This window comes from Chaetodon auriga, chromosome 21 (genome assembly GCF_051107435.1).
Source record: "Chaetodon auriga isolate fChaAug3 chromosome 21, fChaAug3.hap1, whole genome shotgun sequence".
NCBI classification, from domain to species: domain Eukaryota; kingdom Metazoa; phylum Chordata; class Actinopteri; order Chaetodontiformes; family Chaetodontidae; genus Chaetodon; species Chaetodon auriga.
The window spans coordinates 432,501-456,500 of record NC_135094.1 but is presented as its reverse complement, the minus strand read 5'-3'; the positions used below and the strand labels follow the sequence as shown (position 1 = coordinate 456,500).

General features: G+C 53.3%; 1 protein-coding gene across 9 annotated transcripts in view; it reads left to right on the top strand.

Annotated features, from left to right (window-relative positions):
* Positions 1–24,000, top strand: part of LOC143339613 (histone-lysine N-methyltransferase 2C-like) — a 59,824-nt gene that overhangs the window by 30,635 nt on the left and 5,189 nt on the right. For 4 of the 9 annotated variants that reach the window (XM_076760905.1, XM_076760904.1, XM_076760902.1 and 1 more), the window contains 39 exons: positions 181–213; positions 317–448; positions 934–1,248; positions 1,416–1,489; positions 2,094–2,300; positions 3,059–3,193; positions 5,501–6,149; positions 6,248–7,149; positions 7,220–7,468; positions 7,645–7,976; positions 8,074–8,252; positions 8,564–8,989; positions 9,237–9,631; positions 9,780–9,885; positions 10,014–10,418; positions 10,673–10,787; positions 11,374–11,467; positions 11,645–11,708; positions 11,942–12,174; positions 12,448–12,927; positions 13,463–13,570; positions 14,607–15,593; positions 15,710–15,982; positions 16,181–16,372; positions 16,916–17,077; positions 17,211–17,343; positions 17,687–17,801; positions 17,946–18,121; positions 18,347–18,459; positions 18,557–18,694; positions 18,933–18,984; positions 19,130–19,242; positions 19,367–19,465; positions 19,776–19,982; positions 20,066–20,193; positions 20,853–21,048; positions 21,221–21,430; positions 21,674–22,053; positions 22,296–22,408. In XM_076760905.1, coding sequence (XP_076617020.1) covers positions 181–213; positions 317–448; positions 934–1,248; positions 1,416–1,489; positions 2,094–2,300; positions 3,059–3,193; positions 5,501–6,149; positions 6,248–7,149; positions 7,220–7,468; positions 7,645–7,976; positions 8,074–8,252; positions 8,564–8,989; positions 9,237–9,631; positions 9,780–9,885; positions 10,014–10,418; positions 10,673–10,787; positions 11,374–11,467; positions 11,645–11,708; positions 11,942–12,174; positions 12,448–12,927; positions 13,463–13,570; positions 14,607–15,593; positions 15,710–15,982; positions 16,181–16,372; positions 16,916–17,077; positions 17,211–17,343; positions 17,687–17,801; positions 17,946–18,121; positions 18,347–18,459; positions 18,557–18,694; positions 18,933–18,984; positions 19,130–19,242; positions 19,367–19,465; positions 19,776–19,982; positions 20,066–20,193; positions 20,853–21,048; positions 21,221–21,430; positions 21,674–22,053; positions 22,296–22,408 — 9,420 coding nt within the window. The remainder of the gene's footprint in view (positions 1–180; positions 214–316; positions 449–933; positions 1,249–1,415; positions 1,490–2,093; positions 2,301–3,058; positions 3,194–5,500; positions 6,150–6,247; positions 7,150–7,219; positions 7,469–7,644; positions 7,977–8,073; positions 8,253–8,563; positions 8,990–9,236; positions 9,632–9,779; positions 9,886–10,013; positions 10,419–10,672; positions 10,788–11,373; positions 11,468–11,644; positions 11,709–11,941; positions 12,175–12,447; positions 12,928–13,462; positions 13,571–14,606; positions 15,594–15,709; positions 15,983–16,180; positions 16,373–16,915; positions 17,078–17,210; positions 17,344–17,686; positions 17,802–17,945; positions 18,122–18,346; positions 18,460–18,556; positions 18,695–18,932; positions 18,985–19,129; positions 19,243–19,366; positions 19,466–19,775; positions 19,983–20,065; positions 20,194–20,852; positions 21,049–21,220; positions 21,431–21,673; positions 22,054–22,295; positions 22,409–24,000) is intronic. The other 5 variants (XM_076760901.1, XM_076760899.1, XM_076760907.1 and 2 more) reach the window with 5 other exon arrangements.

The following is a 24,000-nucleotide window of genomic DNA, read 5'->3' as shown; positions in this document are numbered from 1 at the left end:
TCATCTGTTCCTGATCCGACACATGAGCTCAGAGACACTTCACACTGCTGTCAGTGAACGCAGTTTGATTGGAAACCATTGATTGTTGATTGATTCTGGTCGTTCAGTGTTTGCTGTGGACCCGTTAGGCTCGACTGGGGGAGAGACAGTGTGACGAGTTTGTTTTGTGTTGTTCTTCAGGTGCCATCCTGAGCAAACTCTACAAGATCCCAGGTAAGAACACGCTCCTCTCACCGACTGACCACGACCACAGACGACCCCTCCTTGTATTGATTATTATTGTTGTGTGTGTGTGTGTGTGTGTGTGCGCGCGCAGAGCTGGAGGGGAAGGACGTGGAGGAGGTGTTCACTGCTGTCCTCAGTCCAAACAGCAGCAACAGCCAACCAGAGCAGAGCCAACACACACACACTGCTGCTGCTGGGAGCAAGACGAACACACAGCACACAGGTACACACACACACACACACACACACACACACACACACACACACACACTGCGCTGGGTCAAACAGGAGCTTTGCTCCAGTCCATCAGCTGTTCCAGTTTTCGTTGCTTCAGTCAGTCTGTGCTTTTTGGATGAAACAGCTGATTTATGTGTGGAGATCATCAGACACACCTGCACCTGATGCAGGACCAGGCTTTGACCTCATGAGGACAGCTCCTCTGTCTCCTGTTGCTGTTAAAGCTGCAGTGATTGACCAGAGTTTAAGTTTCACATGTCCACAAACTGAAGTATCGTCCTCAGAGCGAGACAGAAACCGTTTCTGTTTGCTGCTGTCAGTGAAAGTATTCAGGCCCAACCGGGACGTCCTCAGGTGTTTGTTTTGTCCAACAGAGGAAAGCCCAAAGACATTCAGTGAACGAGCTGGAAATCAGTCAAAGAGAGTTGATCTCTGAAAAGGTGAATTGATGGTTAAAACTCCGTCTCTCAGCAGCTGCAGCGTTTCCTCGTCTGCCGTTGATGAACGGCCTCGTGGGAACCGCCCCTCACTTCCCGAACGCTCCCATCATGCCCAGCGGTGTCCAGAGCCCGGCGGGCTTCAGGTTGCCCCCCCCTGAGGACCACGCCCCCGGCCCGCCCTCGACCAATCAGGGGTCAGCGGGAGAGGGCGAGCAGGATGTGATGTCGACGGCTCAGAGGAGCATGTTGAAGTGGGAGAAGGAAGAAGTTCTGGGAGAGATGGCGACCGTCGCTCCCGTCCTCTACTGCAACACCAACTTCCCCCAGCTGAGAGAGCAGTACCCTGGTATACACACACACATACTCACACGCTCACACACACTCTGAGACGTCGCAGTGTCTGTGTTGTCATCTGGAGACCAAACGACTCAAAATGTTCATCAATATCAATTAATCAATCAATCAATTCATTAACAGTCTGATGATCAGCTTCTGTGTGTGTGTGTGTGTCAGACTGGTCCACCAGAGTGAAGCAGATTGCGAAGCTATGGAGGAAGGCCAGCTCTCAGGACCGGGCGCCCTTCGTGGTAAGTTTTTCTCTTTGTGAATAAGCTACGATACCATCCATCATTCTGGACCCTGCGGCTCTCCGTACTGTCCACAGATGGTGGAACGGCTTGATGTCAGTCAGCAGGGATTCATTGAGTCCGTCAATGATAAAAATCTGATTTGGTGACAAAGTCACGAGTCCTAGAGTTCAGAGTCCTAAAGACTCGCGGAGGTGTCTTCATGGCCGGCTCAGGGCAGATCCTGGAGAACTGAATTCAGTGTTCAGTTTCTCCCTCTGAGTCTCAGTTCCCTCCTGATCCTGATCCTGATCCTGATCTGTTCGCCTCCACACTTGAGGGTTGAAAATAGCGAGTCAGCCCGCAAACTCATCAGCAAACTGTTTGCTGAGGTCATAAATCAAGTTCACGCTCGTTTCTCGGCAGCTTTCGTGCCATCACACTTGTTTTTGTGGCCCGTGGAGTTGCCCCCTGCTGACTGTCAGAAAGAATGCCCGTTTAGGTCACTTCTGAGTTCACTGATCAGGCTCAGAGGCGACATCCTCGTCCTGTCTGCAGTTTGTGGTTTCGTCCTGTCTGCAGAGTCTCTGTATATCCATCAGCTGTTGTTTTCTCTGCCCGCCAGCAAAAAGCTCGAGACAACCGGGCGGCTCAGCGCATCAACAAGGTGCAGCTGTCCAACGACCCGCTCAAACGCCACCAGTCCGCGCAGCAGCAGCCACTGCCGCCGGCGGGGCCTTACGACCCAGGTTCCATGGAGACGGAGGGGCCATTCAAGGACCCGCTGAGGCCCAAAGAGTCGGAGCAGGAGCAGGAGTGGAAGCTCAGACAGGTGAGCAGAGTGTCAACATATTTGTCCTTAACACATCATCCCCCATGAAGTACAGCCAGAGAGAGACATCAGCACCGGCCGTCTGCCACAAACCGCAGGATTTAACCAAAACCACTCGAAACCGCCTCTGGAGAGAGAGACGGGTCAACACATGTTCTGTCTTTGTCTTTGTAACATGTTTCAGCACCCAGCATCACCGGCACAGACCACACATTTCACCTGCTCACGCTGCAGCTGCAACTAAAAGTCAAGTCAGTTTTATTAAAGAGGGTCTCTGCAGACTGAAAAGCCTTGAAAGGCTTTGAAGTGAGTCTCTGGGAAACGGACTTCAGAGGACACTGAAGAGTTCTCAATGTCTCTACTGCAGCTCAGTGAAAACTTAATTAATGACATCATTATCGAACAGCTGGTTCTGCAGCCGCCAATCAAACAGGAGGTGCTGCATCTCTTCTTCATGTGTTCACTGTATTCAGAACTGATGGCGGTCCCTGTGGTCCAATCACGGCGGCCAGACAGTGACGGTTTCCCTCTCTGAGTAGTAACCATGGCAACGACTGGACTGCATTGGGGTCGGGGGGGTCGGGGGGGGGGCAGAGACTAACTGAGAGATGGGGTCACATGACTTTAAGTGGGGGCATGAACGTATGGAAGACTCACGGAACTGTTGTCACTGTCATTGATGAAGATGATTGGTGTGATGTGCATGCTGAGCCTCACTCACCTCAACTAACATCTCTGATGTAATTGTCATTGAAAAGGGAGAGGTTATTGACAGGTGGGGAGCCGGTAAGAAGAGGCAGGAAAATCTCCCCCAAAGCAAAGCCCTAAAATCACCAACAGATAAAGATTGTCCCTACCAGGCATCTGTAGCAGGAGGTGGCAAAGAGGCTCTGGTAAGATCTCAAGGCGAACCTGTTCGAGGCAGACTTCCTGGATCCATGACCCTCTGAAATCCTCTTCCTGTACCGGGGGGCTCCTGTGCCGGTCCGCACGCGACAGTTTTCCTTCTGATCACCTGGAGGTTCAGGTGAACGCCTGGTCGAGGAGAGGAGAGCTGAATGCATCAGCTGATTCATTTATTCATCGGAACGATTCGTCGAATATCAGATTGATTTTCTGACGGTCGAAAATGAGCAAAATGAAGAAAAACACCACTTCTCAGACCAGAAGTGGTGTTTTTCCTTGTTAACCGTGAAGAAAACTGAATATCTTTACCTTCAGACAACTGGGCCGAGCATTTTTCGCTGTTTTCTGATGTTTTACAGACCAGATGACCAATCAACCAATGAGGATTAATGGAAAGTAAAAGTAATGATAAGTTAAAGCTCTAATCCAGAGAGCAGCGTGTTTTAGATTCTTCCCGTGGACACATCACAGCTCCTGATCCGTCAGTGCTGTTAGAACATCACTCGCAGTGAAGCTCCATTTCTGCACTTTGGTGTTAAATCACAAGTCAGACGTGAACTGAGCTGATGCTGGTTCCTGAACTGAATTCCACTTTCTGATGTTACTGAACAAAGAAACCAGAATGCACATTTAAATTCACAATGTCATTCGATCTCTTAAGTCACTGTGAACTTCAGCTGGTCGCTAACAGCTAGCAGCAGCGTCAGACATTCAAGTCATCGTGTCGCTGAATGAAGCAGGAAGCAGAATGTCGCTCAGCACAGATTGGTCTTTAGCCTGGACGGCAGAGCACACTCTGTCGTCTCCTATCAGAATAAAAGCATCGCTGACCTCCAGGACAGACACGTTGAAAGTTGAGGTGTTGATCGCAGACTCTCCCAGACCAAAGAGGATTTCAGACCTATGGACCCAGGATCGGTCACTGTCACCTTCTCTGGGCCAGTTTACATTTGAAAATGCAGAAGAGGGTTGTGGGAACACTGGTGGGGGGGTTGATGTGACTGCCTCAGAAACACATCACTAACAAAAACAACTTTATTGATTGCTTCTGTTTGGGAACAGTGGAGTTGACCCAGAGTCGCTGTCCGTGGCCTCAGTCTGTCTCAGAACTGACTGATTTTATTCTGAAGGGATGCTGCCTGCTCTGGATGTTGGTCTGCTGCTGTCCTCCGGCAGCCGCCTCACACTGATCTGAGAACAGCTCTCAGATGCTGCTGGTCTCAGGATCAGCTGGATGCATCCTGTCACTGTTTGTACAGATGTTCGTGTCTCATCATTCAGATCAAAGAGAGACAGTCTGACCTGTAGTGGTGAGGTTTATCCTGAGGGTGGCACTAGAGGAAAGGTCAAAGAAGGAGATCAGGAACAGTTGGATGGTGTGCTGACCACCATCAGTGTCAAAACATGAAATCTGTCATACAAGCAGGTGATCGACAGACAAGAGGTCTTCAGGGGTCCAAAAATTTGTGCCAAACCCAGAAAAGACCCAGAAATGCACTACCTGAACTGGACCCACTGTTAACTGAAAGCTATGACCCGGACCCTTGCTGAACCGCAGACCTGGGACCTGACCAGGCCCTGATTGACTATAGAAAATAAACTGTAGATTCAAACCGTGCAGGTCCTGGGTCGAGTCTCTGGTCCTAGGGTTCTGGCGGACCCGTGAGGACCTCTATAAATGACACCTGAACTCAGGATGTGCAGGATGTGTCCCAGTCTGAGAGCAGGACCAGCATCTGGACTTGCCCCTCAGTGTGTGGTCTGTGCGCTGGAGGACGACTGCAGCCGCTCATTCACTGTGAGCAGGTATCACTGCAGGTGTGATTAACCAGGTGAGAGACAGACAGGAAAGACAAGTCAGCAGGGAGGACTGATGATCAGCTCAAACAAGGTGTGACTGTAAAGCCCCCCCCAGACCCCTCCAGAACCCTCCAGAACCAGAACCACAGGAGGACTAAGACAGTTCTTATGTCTGAATTATTGTCCAGCACATCAGTCTGATAATGTGTCGAACCTTCAGCTGCTTCACTGAACCAGCTGATGGATGTGTTTTAGTCATGTGGTTTCTGCTGCCCCCCCTGCACGCTGTCACCTCATTCATCACTGATTCTCCCACCTCTACTGAGAGAGAGAGAGAGAGAGAGAGAGAGAGAGAGAGAGGGAAAGCGAGCATTACTAGCTGCCATATCATCATGTTTTAACTCCACATGTAGAGACCAGTCAGCACACTGACATCCATTACTGTGTCTGTCTGTGTCCTCCTGCGTTTGTCCTCCTCTGCTTTTCTCCGGCAGCAAATGCGTCAGAAGAGTAAACAGCAGGCCAAGATTGAGGCATCTCAGAAGTTGGAGCAGGTGAAGAACGAGCAGCTCCTCCAGCAGAGGCAGCAGGAGCAGCTCCTGCAGCAGAGGCAGCAGCAGCTGTTACCTGGTCAGCGACTCGCTGGCCGGCTCTCCCCAGAGACCGGCAGCCGGAGCCCCATGACACCCACCCAGCAGCCCATAGCAGGGGGAAACGCCTCTCCCCTCCATCCACCAGTGTCCAGGGAGGGTCAGTCCAGACAGCACCTCCTCCTGCATGGCAGCCAGAGTTCAGGACAGGCTGATGACGTCTTCCTCAGACCACAAGCCCCTCCCCCCTCTGGCTTCTCCTCGCTCCCTCACTCTCCCCATCCTTCCTCCCCCCTCCACCAGCCCCCATCATCCCCCCAGATGTTCTCCCCACCCTCCTCTCGCCCCTCCTCGCCCTGGGACCCTTACAATAAGGTAGTAGGAACTCCTCGCCCCACCTCCTCCCAGGCTGTTGGCCTCTCAGCCCCCCAGCAGCAGCAGCAGCATCGCAACTCCCTCAGCGCCTCCCCGGCCCACGACGCCTTCGGTTCCCCCGCACCATCCCCAGACTCTAAAACCTCAGATGTTGGCAGGGCACTTGCACCCCAACCAGGTAACTCCCAGTTACTGTCTTCTCCTTGTTTTCTCCTCTCAGTGACTGTCTCCTCCTTGTTTTGTGCTCCTGATGATTGTCCTTGTCTGCTCTTCTAGGACTGCAGCAGACCAGAACAGGTGTGATGAGCCCTCCCTCCGGTTCGGCTCCTGATCATTCAGTCCGGCACACTGGTGTGCGAGCAGTGGAGAACTACCAGAGGACTCCTCATGCCAGCAATAACATCCGTGTGGTGGCGTCTGAATTGTACGGTCGATCTGGTGAACTGGTCCAGAGCGGGTTGTTTAAAGCCCCCATGCCCCCCCAGCACCAGCCTCAGCCTCAGCCGGAGGTGTTTGGCAGCACAGGAGGAAGGAGGGACCCATCCAGACCCACAGATCTGGGCTTTGGCCTTCCCCAATCACAGGACCCTGCCTTTCCCTCCAGTCCGCTGTCAGGACTGGGCTCCCCCCACCGCAGCCCCTACGCCCACCAGACACCTGGTACTCCCAGACTTGACTACGGGCAGCAGATCACTGACCCCTTCACCCAGCAGTCACCTTTGTCCTCCCGGCCTTCGCCTGACCCATATGCCAACCCTCAGACCCCTGGTACACCACGGCCGCATTCTGACCCCACATACCTCCCCACACCTCCTGCGCTGAGACTGGACCAGTTCAACCAGCAGTCTACTAACCGCCGACCGTCCCCCTCCCACCCAAACATGGACCCCTATTCTTCCAACCCAGGGACGCCCCGTCCCTCCGTCGCTGAGCGTTTCTCTCGATCACCAGGGAGTCAGCGGAGCACCGACCCCTACGCTCAGCCTGCGGGTACACCACGACCCTCACCAGATCCCTACATCCAGCAGCCCTCCACGCCACGCCCCCAGAAGGCCCCTGAGTCCTTCAGCCAGGCCCCAGTGGAGAGCTTGACTCCTCAGCCTGCTGGATCTGCATCACCCCCTTTGGCTCCAGGACTGTCTGGAGAGACGGTGACCTTCGCTCCAACACACCACCAGGTAACAGATAGCCCTGAGGTTGAGTGTCTCTACTGTAACTACCTCTTTCATTTATTTGTTTTCTATGCAGTTGCAGGACTCAGGAGCCCCCAGCAGCCAGACCCCAAAGCATCCTGGGATGTCGGAGGACAGCAGCTTCTCTGGCTTGGCAGGTCAGACTCCTGGTCATGACCCTCTCAAGCAGGGTCACATGACACCAGGCCCCTCACAGATGGACAAGACACCAAGCAATGAAATGGCAGCGCTGGCCGTGGCTTCTTTAGATGGACCAATGAGCATGATGCCTCAGCTTGGTGACTCAGAGGAGAAGCTGAGACAGGTAGGACAGGTGTTCTCCAGGAAGGAACATGTTTTCTACATGAATTTAATGTCATTTTTGACGCTGTTTCTTGAAGCAGAGCTGCATATTTGAGTGTCTGGTCTCAGCTCTGGTCAATTCTGGTTCACAGAGGTTCGTTTCTTGGACTGTAGTCAGTTGTTGTGTCTGTTGTGCAGCGTCAGCGGCTCCGGCAGCTCATACTGAGGCAGCAGCAGCAGAAGAGTGCGTTACGGCAAGAGAAAGGTCTGCAGGAAGCGGCCTCTGGTTCTGCTCCACCACACCACTGGTCCCAGGAGGACTCTTCCACTGCTCCTCAAGTAGACCTGTTTGGACGGCCCCCGCCCCCTTACCCTGGCACCATGAGGCCTGGTGGAGCAGCAGGAGCTCCAGCACCAAGGTTCCCTGGAGGTTTCCCTGGCGAGCAGCAGAGGACCTTCACCCCCAGTGAGGCTCCTTTCCCCAGGCAGAGTCTCCCGAGAGAGCTGGGAGTCCGAGGACCAGCCCTGAGGTGAGAGAAACAAAACCTAGTCCTGACTTCATCTGATGATGTGCTCTGGTTTATTCATGTCTCCTCTCCTTCCTCCTCTCCTCTGCTCTCCCTCTAGGTTCAGTGTTCCTCCAGGAGCTCCAGTGGGAGTCCAGGACTCCTTCTTGCATCCTCCTCACGGCTCAGTGCCTGGATCTGGGCTCACGGTGGCAGAGGGAGTCCCTGTCCAGATGAGGAGGCCGATGCCTGGGGAGTTCACGGGCATTAGACCCCTCTCTGCTCCTCTCATGATGCCAGGTGAGAGCAGGTCCACATCCAGGATTTACAAACCCATAAAGCTCAGTTTTTACAGTTACTTCAGGTTCCAGTTACAGGTTACAGGCCAGTCGTACTTGTACTCCCAGTATTTATGAATTCATTCAAGCCCACAAATGGCCATTTTTAGATCTGATAATACTTGTGTACTTTTACTGAAGTTTTTGTTTCTGTATTATCATATTAATACTTTAACTCGAGTAACTGACCTGAAAGCTTTTCCATCGCTGACAAAATGTCGTATTGATCTTGTTTTTAATATGAAGTCGCTAATAAGCCCTGTCCCTCCCCAGGTGTGCCCCAGCCCTTCCTCCCACGCTCCCTCCCCCTGCAGCAGCACAGCATCATGGGACAACCTTACATCGAGCTGCGACACCGCGCCCCTGAACACCGCCTGAGGCTGCCCTTTCCTCTGCCTGCCGCCTCAGACCCCGAGGCCCCGCCGCTGCATCCCAGAGACACCCAGTCGTCTCTGGTCAGGCCCAGCCAGGGGGCCAGAGTGGGTGAGACGCCCCTCGGCCAGCAGATGGCGATGGAACAGCAAAACCAGCATCACCTCGGCCACGCGGTGGCACTGCCGCAGAGCGGGGAGTCGACGCTCCCGGGAGCTGAGGGGATGGAGGAGCACCTCGAGGGGGAGGACTCGGCCGTGAAGGATCTGGAGGACGTGGAGGTGAAAGATCTGGTCGACCTCAACCTGAACCTTGACCCTGAAGACGGTACGATCACACAATCTCGATGTTTTCGTCGTTGCTGAATATGAAGTGCTTTGGTTTTTACTGTCAGCTTTGCTTTTCCTCTCTTATCGTCTCACTTTATCTTTGATGTCTCAAAGGTTTGCTTTGATTACACAGAATCGTCTCACTGAGACAAACTTCCAGCTGATCCTTTGTCCGGTTTTAATGGCATGAGTAACAGACTAACTTATGATACTATAATGAGGAAAGTTTCTGCTGGCTGTTTCAGGTAAGGAGGATCTGGATCTGGGTCCTAATGACCTCCACCTCGACGACTTCCTGCTGTCGGGGAAGTTCGACCTGATCGCCTACGCCGACCCCGAGCTCAACTTGGAGGACAAGAAGGACATGTTCAATGAGGAGCTGGACCTGGGGGAACCAGTGGAAGAGAAGGAGGGGGGAGCCAGCGGGACCAGGAGAACAGACAGCCACACCTACCTGATCGGCCAGGTCAAACAGGAAGCGCAGGACGGCGCTAAGACTGAAGCCAGCAACACCCCCCCTGCAGCCCAGCAGCCTGCGCCACAACCTGGGGCTGTCATCACCAGCAGACACCCCAGACCTCCAGGAGCTGAGGTCGCAGGCTCCTGCCAGCCCGGCTCCTCTGCTCTCCTCATCACCAAGGTGGAACCTCCTCTTTCTAATTTAATGATCATTAATAAGTGACAGTATGAACAAACCATCAGTGATTTAATAAAAAAAATAGAATGAACTGCTTCTTCATATCTTCACCTCCCTCCCTCTCTGCTCCCTCTCTCCCTGCTGCGAGAAGGTGGATGACTCTGGTTCTGGTTCAGGGGCCTTGCCAGCCCTCCAGCCCCAGGAACAGGCTCCGTCATCGCGCATGGCTCCCAGGGCTCTGCCTCCGATGGCTGGAGGTAAACAAATATGAACCAAGATGATGTTTTTTGAGATTTTATTGCTCGATTATTGAGCTATTTTTATTGATTGATTTATTATTGGCTGAACCAGAAAGTCTCTCTCTGCTACCTCCTCTCATCTCCAGGTCAACACTCTGCCTGCCAGCAGCAGCAGAGACCATTTGGACCCACCCCGTCCACGTCAGCTCTCTTCACCCCCCACCCTCAGGGTCTCCTGGTGTCTCCTCACCCCAGTCTGACTCCTGAGGCCCCCCCTGCACCATCTCACCCGTTGTCCCTCCAGCCCTCCCAGCCTAGCCTCCACCTCAACCCCCAGACCCAGCCTCCACACCCAGGGACCTCCACTCAGAGCCAGGAAGTCTTCCCCCAGAACCAGGAGCAGAACAAGCATAGGCCTCTGCTCCTGGAGGAGCAGCCGCTCCTCCTGCAGGACCTCCTTGACCAGGAGCGCCAGGAGCAGCAGCAGCAGAAACAGATGCAGGCCTTGATCAGACAGAGGTCCACCACAGAGTCTGTGTTACCCAACATGGGTAAGACCTGAACCCTCTACTCTGATCTCTGCTTTCAAAGGGATTGTTGTGTTGAAACTTTGTATGCTTTTAATTTGAAAAGGCTTTGTGATCTGCATGTGTGTGTGTGTGTGTGTGTGTGTGTGTGTGTGTGTGTGTGTGTATGTGTATGTGTGTATGTATGTGTGTGTGTGTGTGTGTGTGTGTATGTGTATGTGTGTATGTATGTGTGTGTGTGTGTGTGTGTGTGTGTGTGTGTGTGTGTGTGTGTTCAGCAGGCTTTGACTCCATCTCTGACCCCATCATGAAGGCAAAGATGGTGGCTCTGAAGGGCATCAACAAGGTCATGACCCAGGGTAACCTGGGACTCAACCCCATGGTAATCAACAGGTACGGTGACCTTTGACCTGATGAAGCAGATGATCAATTACTTTAACGTTCTTCTGAAATAGGACAAAACGCTAAGGCAGAGGTCAAACAGGGTGACTGAGGATACAGACGAGTACAAAACGCCTGAGGTCCAGTAAATCAGCCTTCAGGAGCTACAGAAGCTGCACTCATGACCTCCGTCCTGCAGTGAAGCAGAGACGTGTGTGTTGACCTCAGTGGACGGATGAAGGTCGTCTGTGTGACTGTGGATGGTCTTCAGTCTCTAAGCACTGGTCTGACCGTAGCATCTGTCCTCCACAATCTGGATGTGAAGGGTCTGAGGTTACTGTTAGACCCACAAACATCAAACCTGAGACACGTGACACTGTAACCTCTGAGAGCATGTGTTTTTTCTTTGTTTGTTAGCATCCCGTTAGCCGTGCGCTAAAGCAACGTGTTAACGTGTGGAGTCAAACTGACAAGAGCAGGGGATTGTGGGTTTTACTCTATTCTTGAAGCAGCTAATAACAGAAAAAGTCGTCTGACCGTCACATATATATATAAATATTTAACTATTTTTCTGTGTGTGTGTGTGTGTGTGTGTCAGGTTCCAGCAGGTTCCAGGGGCTCAGGGAGCTCAGGGGGCTCCAGTGGCCCTGGGTCCAGAGGGGTCTCCTCAGCCTGCACACCTGCCCCAACAGGTGTGTAGAACCGTGACGGCAGGTGTTGTCAGGAGAGCATAATGTGTGTGCAGCCTCACAGCCCAGTGAATGAGTGGCGTGAAGCTGAATTTGTTGTTGGATTGTGTGGAATGAATCTGTGTGTCCAGTCTTTGCTGAATTTGGGTTCAAACAGGAAGTTTCTTTTCTTCCTGTCAGGACACCAAGTTGAACCCCCAGTTGGTGCGACCCAGCCCCCCCAGCTTCGGCCCGGGCTTCGTCAGTGAGTACCGCTTGTCAGACACTCACTGTCATGTTTCCTCAGAACCGGCTGACACAAACCGTCAGCTAACTGAGGGGCGTGACAACAGAACTCTGTATTTACTGAGAACATGTTGCCGTCAGAGATTAGATAAATAGAAAACAGAAGCAAACTCCATATAGACAGACATGTCAGGAACCCCCCCTCCCCATCCCGTAAACCAGATCAAACGAAAGCTGTCACGTCTCTTGCAGATGAGGCTCAGCGGCGTCAGTACGAGGAGTGGTTGGGGGAGACACAGCAGCTCCTGCAGATGCAGCAGCGCCTCCTGGAGGACCAGATCGCCTCTCACCGCAAGACCAAGAAATCTCTATCGGCCAAGCAGAGAACAGCCAAGAAGGCCGGCCGACCCTTTGCCGAGGAGGATGCCGCTCAGCTCCGCCACATCACCGAGCAGCAGGGGACGGTCCAGAAACAGCTGGAGCAGGTACACGACCACACCTGCAGCCTCATTTATTACTGTCGTATGTGGACAAAAGTGGGCATAAATGCAGTAAGCATTTACAAATCCACACTTGACAGGAGAACAGAAGCTGTGAGCCAGACAAACATTTAGAGTTTGAGTGTGTGTCTGAGTCAGAATAAACTACATTGTGTGTGTTCACGGTGACGATGGCTCACTGATGAGGAAGAAGATCGATCAGCTGTGAGGCGTTCAGGTTCGGTCCAGACGTGTGTGATGTCTGTTTTCTGTCGTCAGATCCGGAAGCAGCAGAAGGATCATGCAGAGCTGATTGAAGACTACAGGACCAAACAGCAGCAGCAGAGAGCTCTGCAGCAGCAGAAGCAGCAGCAGCAGCAGCAGCAGCAGCAACCGGCCCCGCCCCCCATGATGCCTACGGGAGCGCCCCCCATACCCCAGACCCTCCTCTCCCAGCCCATGGTGGCCATGCAGGCCCACCCGGGGGGCCCCGCACCAGCCCGAGTCACAAACATCCCCCCTGGTTGGACCACAGGGGGCGGGGCCCCAGGGATGGTTGCGCAGAGGATGCCGCCTCATCTTCCTCCTCAGGTGCCCCCCGCCCTGCCTAACGCCCCCCAGGCTCCCCCACACACCCAGACTCCCGTGGCCATGGTGCCAGGCCTTGCTGCTCCAACAGCAGGCTTCACCGCAGGTCCCCGAGGCCCCGCTGGAGGGCCCAATGGAGCCACAGGGGACGGAGCCGCCACCCCTCGTCAGGTAACACACCTGGAATCAACCACAGCGTTTACGCTGTTAAGTTTCACCCTCACACTGGTCTCTTTAAAGCGTCCCTGTGTAGACCTCCAGCTGTTTGAGCTGTTTGTGTCCCCCTTTTATTTGTCGTCTGTCTCTGAATACTTGAAAACATCTTTGTAGAAAAGAGATGCAGTGGACACAGGTTTTCAGTCCCCGTAGTGTTTTGTCCAGAGCAGAACAGATGAAGCTCAGGGTTGCTCGTCTGCATGGATGTGCTTAGAGAGCTCAGACAGAGTGAGAGTCACTGAGATGTGGATGTTTGAAAAGGTCTTGAAGGAGATATTTTGTAAGAAGAAGATCGTATGGACAGTTGTTTTTTCTGCAGAGCGGGAGAACATATTTGTGTTTGGTGTTCATGTACGTCTTTGATTTTAACATGATTCTTGTAGGCTGCTCTTTAAAGTAGGATAAAAAACCTACCACAGACGTTATTGTAGTCCGCCTTGTCAGAGAAGTGAGAGGTTTCTGACTCCACCTCCGTCTCCACGACCTGCAGGTGAACTTTGATGACAACAATCCGTTCAGCGAGGTTTTCCAGGAGAGAGAGAGGAGGGAGAGGCTGAGAGAGCAGCAGGAGAGGCAGAGAGTTCAGCTCATGCAGGAGGTAAAACATCCTGCCGCCATCACTCCGAGAACAGGAAGTACAGACACAAACACAGCTGTTAATCTGTAGAAGAACAGGAAGTGGAGACGCAAACACAGCTGTTAATCTGTAGAAGAACAGGAAGTGGAGACGCAAACACAGCTGTTAATCTGTAGAGAACAGGAAGTGGAGACGCAAACACAGCTGTTAATCTGTAGAGAACAGGAAGTACAGACAAACACAGCTGTTAATCTGTAGAGAACAGGAAGTACAGACACAAACACAGCTGTTAATCTGTAGAAGAACAGGAAGTGGAGACGCAAACACAGCTGTTAATTTGTAGAGAACAGGAAGTGGAGACGCAAACACAGCTGTTAATCTGTAGAAGAACAGGAAGTGGAGACGCAAACACGGCTGTTAATCTGTAGAAGAACAGGAAGTGGAGACGCAAACAGCTGTTAATCTGTAGAGAACAGGAAGTGGAGACGCAAACACAGCTGTTAATCTGTAGAGAACAGGAAGTACAGACAAACACAGCTGTTAATCTGTAGAGAACAGGAAGTACAGACACAAACACAGCTGTTAATCTGTAGAGAACAGGAAGTACAGACACAAACACAGCTGTTAATCTGTAGAGGACAGGAAGTACAGACAAACACAGCTGTTAATCTATAGAGGACAGGAAATACAGACACAAACACAGCTGTTAATCTGTAGAGGACAGGAAATACAGACAAACACAGCTGTTAATCTGTAGAGAACAGGAAGTACAGACACAAACACAGCTGTTAATCTGTAGAGGACAGGAAGTACAGACAAACACAGCTGTTAATCTGTAGAGAACAGGAAATGGAGACGCAAACACAGCTGTTAATCTGTAGAGAACAGGAAGTACAGACACAAACACAGCTGTTAATCTGTAGAGGACAGGAAGTACAGACAAACACAGCTGTTAATCTGTAGAGGACAGGAAGTACAGACACAAACACAGCTGTTAATCTGTAGAGGACAGGAAGTACAGACAAACACAGCTGTTAATGCCGTTTTCTCCTCTCAGGTGGAGCGTCATCGTGCCCTGCAGCAGAGACTGGAGATGGAGCAGCAAGGACACCTGGGGGCCTCCATGGGTCCTGGAGCTGGAGTAGCAGCCATGCCCCCATCTGGAGCTCCATCAGGGGCTCGAGTTGGGCAAACATCGGGACCTGGAGGTCCTGCTGGGCCGGCACCGGCACCTGGTGGTGACAGTCTCTCTCAGATGCCTTTCTTCAGCTCTGAGCTGCCCCAAGACTTCCTCCAATCCCCCCCAGCCTCCAGACCTCCCCCACAGCCTCAGAGCCAAATGGGGGCACCATTCCCCCAACAGACAGGCCTCCAGCAGGGCTTCACTGGAGGACCTTTGCACCCTGGAGCTCACTCGGGTCCAGGTCTGCTGCCCGGGGCCACAGCGGAGCGGGGCAGGGCCATGCCTGAGCGTGGCCCCGCCGTGGATTTGGCTCCTTCCAACCTCCAAACCAGGCCAAGGTTATCAGGGCCCACATCCCAGGGACAGGTACGACCAGCCGGGATAGGAACCGGAGAAACGACCCTCTCCATTCCCAGAGGTCAGACTCATCGATTTGGACACGACTCCTCCTCTTCCTCCCCCTCTACCCCCTTCCCCTGCTCCTCCTCTGGAGGCCCTGGCTCCCTCATACAGCTCTACTCTGACATCATCCCTGACGATAAACCAAAGAAGAAGAGGAGCCGGAAGAGGGACGGAGAGGACACCGCGGGAGGAGCCAGGACGCCACTGTCCTCACACTCTGATGACATCACAGCTCCACCCACCCCCGCTGTGTCGGACACTTCCTGCTCCACACCCACTCGGAGCAGCATGGACCAATCAGATCTGTCCTTCCCTCTGGGTTCCTCCCTCTGCGGCCTGGCTTCGTCGTCGGAGTTGGAGAGGCAGCTGTCCATCATCTCTGCAGCCCAGCAGAGGGCCTCCATCCTGGGCATGGAGTCTCTGAGAGGCCCCCTGTCTGGAGCTCGTCTGGAGGTCAAGGTCGGGTTTTCATGGCCATCAGTAACCTGCAATACTGCTGTTGTGGTATTTTTGTACTGGTACTGTAGTGTATCAGCTCAGGTGGTCAGTATTTTGTGTCTTTGTCTTCCCTGCAGGAGGAGCATGAGGAGGGAGTAACGTATGGGGAGGGCGCAGTGAAGATGGAAGATGGTGGGGGTGAGGGATTCTCCACGCCTTCTCCTCTCCACGGTGGAGGTAAGGATGGAGACGGAGGGAAGGAGCTGCTGAGACACCTGCTGAAGGACAAGACCTCCCCGTCCACCACGCCATCACCCACCAGCCAGGCCCCGCCCACCGCCCGCCGACAGCTGTCCAGCGAGAGCGTCCGGTCCGAGGAGGAGGACAGGCCTGGTTCCCATGGCAACATGGTGAGGGGGGGCAAAGGTCGTCAGTCTGGTGCCTGTGCTCAGATCACATGACCGCCTCGTCTCAGGCCGGAAAAACAGGATTTTATGTGACTTTACATGTTTGTGTTTCAGCATGAAGTTCATGTCACATGTGAAACATGAGGATTCACAGTAAACGGATCCATGTCCAAGTCCTGCTTAATCTCTGTCCTCCTGCAGGTCCTCAGTCCAGGTCCAGACCTCCTGGACTCCTCCGGCAGGAAGAAGACTCAACGCTGTAAGAGACTGGCTCGGCCAGAGAAAGACAGAGCTCCTCCCAAAACTAAGAGAAGGAAGAGAGAGGATGAGGAGAAGGCGCTCCAATCCTCCACCTCCTCCTCCTCTGACCCACTGATGACACACCTCACACAGGTAGACCAACAGCACCTCCCCTCTTCTTTCTCGGCACTTCCCTTCGCTCCTTCCTTCCTTCCTTCCTTCCTTCCTTCCTTGTCTCCCTCTTGCCTTTTTTGTGTCCTCCACAGCTGTTTCCTCCATTAATGGACCTTTAATTTATTTCTCTAATGTTAACTAAACTCCTTCATTTCCCTTTTCCCTTCTTTCGGTCTCCTCTTCTTTCTTTCCTTAATCCTTCCTTCCCTAGTGTCCTTCCTTCCTCTTTCCTTTGTCCTCTCTCGATGGGACAGCATGATCTAATGATTTTCACTTGAGTGGCAGGTCGTCGTCATCGATTCATCTCCTCAGCTTCTGCATGAATTAACTCGTGATGCAGCTCATAAACTGTTGGACAAACGTCCGGCTGACAGTCCCTCTGAATCACATGTCCCCGATTCCCTTTGAGCAGCTAAAGTTTCTTTTCCTCCAGTCATAAGTACTGTTACTGACAGCTGATCATCTGTATTGATTACTGACCCCCCCCCCCCTCCACACACACACACACACACACACACACAGCTCTCGGTGCTGCCCCTCATGGAGCCGGTTCTGGGCGTAGACCTGAATCTGTTCGCGCCGTACGGCGGCTCCAGTCTGGGCAGAGACTCCAGACTGACCGGCTCTTTTGGCAACGCCTGCCTGGACGGAGTCACAGACTACTACTCCCAGCTCATATACAAGGTACTACTGCAGTAATACTACAGTAATACTACAATACTGCATACTGCTTCTGTGACTTCGGCCTCAGCAGCACAGATGTTTGACTCTCTGCTACACTAAAAAATGTCTTGTTCCGTCCGTCTCCCCCCAACAGAATAACCTCAGTAACCCCCCCACACCCCCGGCCTCCCTGCCCCCCACCCCCCCGCCTGTTGCCAGGCAGAAACTGGTCAACGGCTTCGCCACGACGGAGGAGCTGTCCAGGAAGGACATCACTGAGCCTGACGGTGAGTCAACACAAAGCTTGCCTTTGATCACGTCACACTTCTGTTATCGAAAGAGAGTGGGTGGCACGTGGGTGGAGTGTGGGTGTAGTGTAGGAGGAGCGTGGGTGGAGTGTGAAAGAAGCATAGGTGGAGTATGGGAAGAGCATGGGTGGAGTGTGAAAGAAGCATAGGTGGAGTATGGGAAGAGCGTGGGTGTAGTGAGGGAGGAGCAGGGGTGGAGTGTGGGAGGAGCATGGGTGGAGTGAGGGAGGAGTCCATCACAGAAACATAGGAATGGGCAAAGCGAGTGCAGCAGCTGATCTGTGTCCACATGTTCAAACTGGTGCCGTGTCTGTTCTCTCAGTGAAAGGTGTGAAGCTGAAGGGGGAGGGGCTTCTGCCTCTAAACCACGCCTCCAAGACTGTGGATGTCCCCGCCTCCCTGCCGACCCCACCCCACAACAACCAGGAAGAGCTCAGGTAAAAACAACATCAAAGTTTTCAGGAAAAAGAGAAAAAGAACACTCTGAGGAGATGAATTTCAAGTTTCAGTCACATCCTGTCTTCTTCTTCTTCTTCTGTCATGCTGACACGTGTTTCTTCTTCGTATGTTTTCCTCCTCAGGGTCCAGGACTCGTCAGAGCGCGACAGTGCAGACGGCTTTGTCCCGTCGTCGTCTCCGGAGAGCGTGGCAGACGTGGAGGTCAGCAGGTACCCTGACCTCTCCTTCGTCAAACTGGAGCCGCCGTCGCCCTGCCCATCACCTCCATTACCCATTATGCCCTGCGCCTGGGGAAAAGGTCAGTCATTGGCGGGTGAAAGAAGTCCAGGTTTACTGCTTTTGAACAAGTTTGGTCGTTTCTTGCTCAGTGAGACCAGCTAAGACTGACCTGACGTGTTCATGGAGTAAATTAAGAGAAGCAGGCTCAGTCCATGATTCTGATTGGCTGTTCCCCTCTAAACATACATGTCATTATGTGTTTGTGTGTGTGTGTGTGTGTGTGTGTGTGTGTGTGTGTTTTCAGGCTCTGCAGTGAAACAGGAAGTGAAGGCGGAGCCTAACCATCAGGATCTTCCCTCCTGCTCTAACACAGACCTGGTTACCATAGCAATAACCCTGAACCCTGTTGCAGCTCAGGTACATGTCTCTGTCTCTGTCTCTCTGTCTCTGTCTCTCTCTCTCTGAACTGTCTCTGTCCCTCCCTCTTTGTGACATCACTGGCTGTCTTTTACAGAACGTTGCAGGTGTGATGGCGGCCGTAGGGGAGCTGCTGCAGGTCTCCGTCCCCGTCGACTACCAGCTGAGTCGACTCGCAGGCCCCGAGCGCAGCTCTCTGGCCCTGCTGGCTGGAGTCCGAGTGCCGCTGATGCAGGTGAGAGAAAGTACTGCGTGTACGTGTACTGTGTGTACATGTACTGCGTGTACATGGACAGGTGTGCAGATTTAGAGGAGCGTTCAGACCGCTTCATGTCAGTCCACCTGAACCCACTTTGCAGCAGCTGTGTGGTTCAAAATGAAGACGAATCATGAAAATAACGTCAGAATGAAGAAAAACATTCGTTCAGTCATTAAAGAGAGAAACGTGTTTGACCATTGATGTGTGTGTGCAGGGCTCAACAGGCAGCAGGCAGCAGAGGCCTCCACCTGCAGCTGGAAACGCAGGTGTGTGTGCGCACACACACACACACACACACACTGATCTGCTGATCCACAGGAAGCCCTGAAACACTGGCTGAGAGCCGATTGGTTCGCAGAGCAGCTGGACTGTGATTGATGGCTCTCTGTGTTCTATGCGTGTCGCCTCCAGGTGTCAGAATGGACAACATCCAACATGGCGGCTCTGCTGCCAGGTCTCAGTGTTGCAGCAACTGCAAGGGGCTGCTGGGAAACGGAGTTCGCATCGTCAAGGAGCTCAAACAGGTTGGACATGGACGTCTGTTGATGAGTTTAACCGATGCTTTGTCCACACGTACACAGGTGTTTCTGTAAACAGCCAGAGTTTATCATCATCATCAGACAGGAAGTGACTGTGTGTGTGTTGCAGGAGGGTCAGTCCAGACCAGGATCCAGCCTGGTGTTCTGCAGTCCACACTGCTCTGCACTCTACATGTCTGACCTCCAAAGCAGAACCGCTTCAAACAAGGTGAGTGATTGGATCAGATAATTGGTTATTGATGAGGATGTGTCCGTCATGATGATCGTCTGTCCGTGCCCCCCCGGACGGTCACATTCTGTGTGAAGAAGAGGACACTTTGAGTCCGTCCCCAGTGCTTCAGTGTCTGCTATCCGAGCAGCAGACGTGACATGTCCTCACTTTTAGCCCACAAACACTAGATCCTACAATTCCCATAATGCAGTGTAAAGGTGTGACTGGAGGCCGGTCATATTGATAAAGGTGATGTCATGGCGTGCAGTTGTTGATGACATCATAACATCCGTCTGTCCATCCTCAGGCTGCAGACCCCGTCCTGTCTGACTCTGAGCGCCCCCCTCCCAGCAGAGTGCAGCACCAGTACACCAACAACATGTCCTCATTCACTGTCCACTCCCTCCTCCACACTCCCTCCTCTCCTCCCCCCACCTCCTCCTCCCCCCCACTCTCCTTTCCCCCTGCCTCCACCATCACCATGGAGACCAGGCCCCGCATGGACATCCTTAAGGTGGGTGTGTCCTCTGTGATCCGGAGTGATAGCTGATCAGCTGGGTGATTGATTGGATGACTGACTTGCTGATTGGTTTACAGGTGAAGGTGAAGTTAAAACCCCGCCCCCGGGCAGTCACAGGTGGAGAGGACTCGCTGCCGCTGCGCCACTTGAAGAGAATGAAGAGTTGCCGCTGGAGACGATGGAGCGTTAGCATCACCCTCAGCAGGTTAGCCTGTTAGCATCACCCTCAGCGGGTTAGCCTGTTAGCATCACCCTCAGCGGGTTTGCCTGTTAGCATCACCCTCAGCAGGTTAGCCTGTTAGCATCACCCTCAGCGGGTTAGCCTGTTAGCATCACCCTCAGCGGGTTAGCCTGTTAGCATCACCCTCAGCGGGTTTGCCTGTTAGCATCACCCTCAGCAGGTTAGCCTGTTAGCATCACCCTCAGCGGGTTAGCCTGTTAGCATCACCCTCAGCGGGTTTGCCTGTTAGCATCACCCTCAGCAGGTTAGCCTGTTAGCATCACCCTCAGCAGGTTAGCATCACGCTGCGCTTTTTAGCCTGGTAGTATCACGTTCAGCAACTTAGCCTCTTAGCATCATACCTAGCTGGTTAGCATCATACTCAGCAGGTTAACTTGTTAGCATTGTTCTCAGTGTCCCTCTGTGGGGGCAGCTGTGGCTCAGGAGGTAGAGCTGTCATCCACCAATCAGGAGGTCGGTGGTTCAATCCCTGGCCACGGCGGTCCACATGCCGAAGTGTCCTTGGGCAAGATACTGAACCCCAAAACTGACCCCGATGCTGCACCATCGGTGTGTGAATTCATCTCTACGTCGCTTTGGATAAAAGCGTCTGCTAATGACTGATTGTCATTGTTTTTACCCAGGGGCCCTTGCAGTCCTAATGAAGTGGTTGCCATGCCAACGGAGGAGGAAGCTGATGCGTTGTTGAAGAAGTTTGGGGCGTATCTTCGTCCTGACCCGTTACCCAAAGACCAGCGGAGGTGCTGCTTCTGTAACCAGCAGGGAGACGGACAGACAGATGGACCAGCCAGACTGCTGAACCTGGACCTGGACCTCTGGGTGAGTCTACTGGTCTCTGCTGGACTCTAGTCTGGACCAGCAGAGTCTCTGATGGTAGTCTGGATCAGCAGAGTCTCTCATGGTTGTCTGGACCAGCAGAGTCTCTGATAGTAGTCTGGACCAGCAGATCTGAATGGCATCAGTTAATCGTGCGTCCGTCTCTGTGTTGCAGGTCCACCTGAACTGTGCTCTGTGGTCCAGTGAGGTCTATGAGACCCAGGCCGGCGCTCTGATCAACGTGGAGCTGGCTCTGAGACGAGGTCTGACTCTGCGCTGCGCTTACTGTCAGCAGACCGGAGCCACGAGTGGCTGCAACCGCCTCCGCTGCACCAACACCTACCACTTCACATGCGCACTGCAGGCCCACTGCACCTTCTTCAAGGTAGCTGCCTGTGAAAACACCCGGGAACACAAACACACTGTCTGGACCACATGGACATGTTAACACACACCTTCAATGTGGATACACGTGTGTGTGTGTGTGTGTGTGTGTGTGTGTGTGTGTGTGTGTGTGTGCGTGCGCACAGACAGATTTACCTGGTGGTGACCTGAAGGTAAATGAACACACACTCACACACACACCCCCTCAGACTCCATCACACACACTCTGCTCTGTGTCCTCCAGGATAAGACGATGCTCTGTCACCTCCATAAGCCCAGGACGGTTCCTGTCAGTGGGGACAGGTCCTCCAGCTGCTCCCCCTCCTCGACCCCGGGACCGACCCCTGACCCTGCAGCAATGGTGGCCATTGACCCGTACGACTCTGAGCTGCGCTGCTTCGCCGTGTTTCGGCGGGTGTTCGTGCAGCGTGACGAGGCGCGGCAGATCGCAGCCGTGGTGCAGCGTGGCGAGCGGCAGCACACCTTCCGGGTCGGCAGCCTGCTGTTCCGAAGCATCGGCAGGCTCCTCCCGCAGCAGATGAACGCCTTCCACAACAAGACCGCCATCTTCCCCATCGGTTACCATGCCAACCGTATCTACTGGAGCATGCGCCACAGCAACAGGTAAAGCTCCACTGTCTGCAACTGAGTGTGGTCTACCATGATGCTTTGCTTCCTAATGACGTCACGGCCGCAAACGCAGCAAATTATCAGAGAAACTCATGAAGGAAGCTTTGAGTCACTGCGGTCGAGTGTTCAGGATCAGTCAGGTTCAATTAGGCCCAGAACCAGAAAACCCAGTCCAGAGACGATCTCTGGTCGTCAAGCCACAGCGTGTAACAAGTGATGTCACTGTGCCTCTGCAGACGCTGTAAGTACATGTGCTACATCGAGGAGCAGGAGGGCCAGCCGCTGTTCAAAGTCAAGGTGGTGGAGAAGGGATACGAAGACCTGGTTCTGATCGGACCAACACCTAAAGGTAAGCCTCACCTGTGTAATGTTACCTATGTAAACAGGAAGTGTCCTCTGGCTGGCTCACAGGTGACAACGTGTGTGGATGCACAAAGCGTCCAATCACAGGACATTCATGTCTGTCATTACGTGGACCTTTGAAGTTCCTGTGGATGCTGAAAAAGTGTTTGATGTAACTGAAGAATGTTTGTCTTCAGGGCTGGGTTGATCCAGTCTTCAGGGCTGGGTTGATCCAGTCTTCAGGGCTGGGTTGATCCGGGCTTCTGGGCTGGGTTGATCCGGTCTACTGGGCTGGGTTGATCCAGTCTTCAGGGCTGGGTTGATCCGGGCTTCTGGGCTGGGTTGATCCGGTCTTCAGGGCGGGGTTGATCCGGGCTTCAGGGCTGGGTTGATCCGGTCTTCTGGGCTGGGTTGATCCGGTCTTCAGGGCTGGGTTGATCCAGTCTTCAGGGCTGGGTTGATCCGGGCTTCTGGGCTGGGTTGATCCGGGCTTCTGGGCTGGGTTGATCCGGTCTTCAGGGCTGGGTTGATCCGGGCTTCTGGGCTGGGTTGATCCGGTCTTCAGTGCTGGGTTGATCTGGTCTACTGGGCTGGGTTGATCCGGGCTTCAGGGCTGGGTTGATCATGTCTTCTGGGCTGGGTTGATCCAGTCTTCAGGGCTGGGTTGATCCGGTCTTCAGGGCTGGGTTGATCCGGGCTTCTGGGCTGGGTTGATCCGGTCTTCAGGGCGGGGTTGATCCGGTCTTCTGGGCTGGGTTGATCCGGTCTACTGGGCTGGGTTGATCCAGTCTTCAGGGCTGGGTTGATCTGGGCTTCAGGACTGGGTTGATCCGGTCTTCTGGGCTAGGTTGATCTGGATCCGTCTGTCCTGCCAATAGAGCTGAAGCTCTTCAGTTAATTAAAGGGACAAAACAGCCTAAAAGCAGCCGACGTCCTCCTGACTGGGTGACCTTCTCTGATCACCTGTTGAAGTGTTTGGACTGAAGCCTGCAGTCAGAGTCGACTCACGAGGTCCTGATGAGCTGCTTCTTGAGCTCAGTACAAAAACCACGTCAGCAGCTGATGATGAAAGCATTAAAGGAAACATCTTCACCATTAACACCAGCAGGAAGCACCTCTGACCCATCTGTCTCTCTGTCTGTCTCTGTCTGCCTGTCTGTCTCTGTCTGTCTCTGTCTGTCTCTGTCTGCCTGTCTGTCTCTGTCTGTCTCTGTCTGCCTGTCTGTCTGTCTGCCTGTCTGCCTGTCTGTCTCTGTCTGCCTCTGTCTGCCTGTCTGTCTCTGTCTGCCTCTGTCTGCCTGTCTGTCTCTGTCTGTCTCTGTCTGTCTGTCTGTCTGTCTGTCTGCCTGTCTGTCTCTGTCTGCCTGTCTGTCTGTTTCTGTCTGCCTGTCTGTCTCTGTCTGCCTCTGTCTGCCTCTGTCTGCCTGTCTGTCTCTGTCTGCCTCTGTCTGCCTGTCTGTCTCTGTCTGTCTCTGTCTGTCTCTGTCTGCCTGTCTGTCTGTCTGCCTGTCTGCCTGTCTGTCTCTGTCTGTCTCTGTCTGCCTCTGTCTGCCTGTCTGTCTCTGTCTGTCTCTGTCTGCCTGTCTGTCTCTGTCTGTC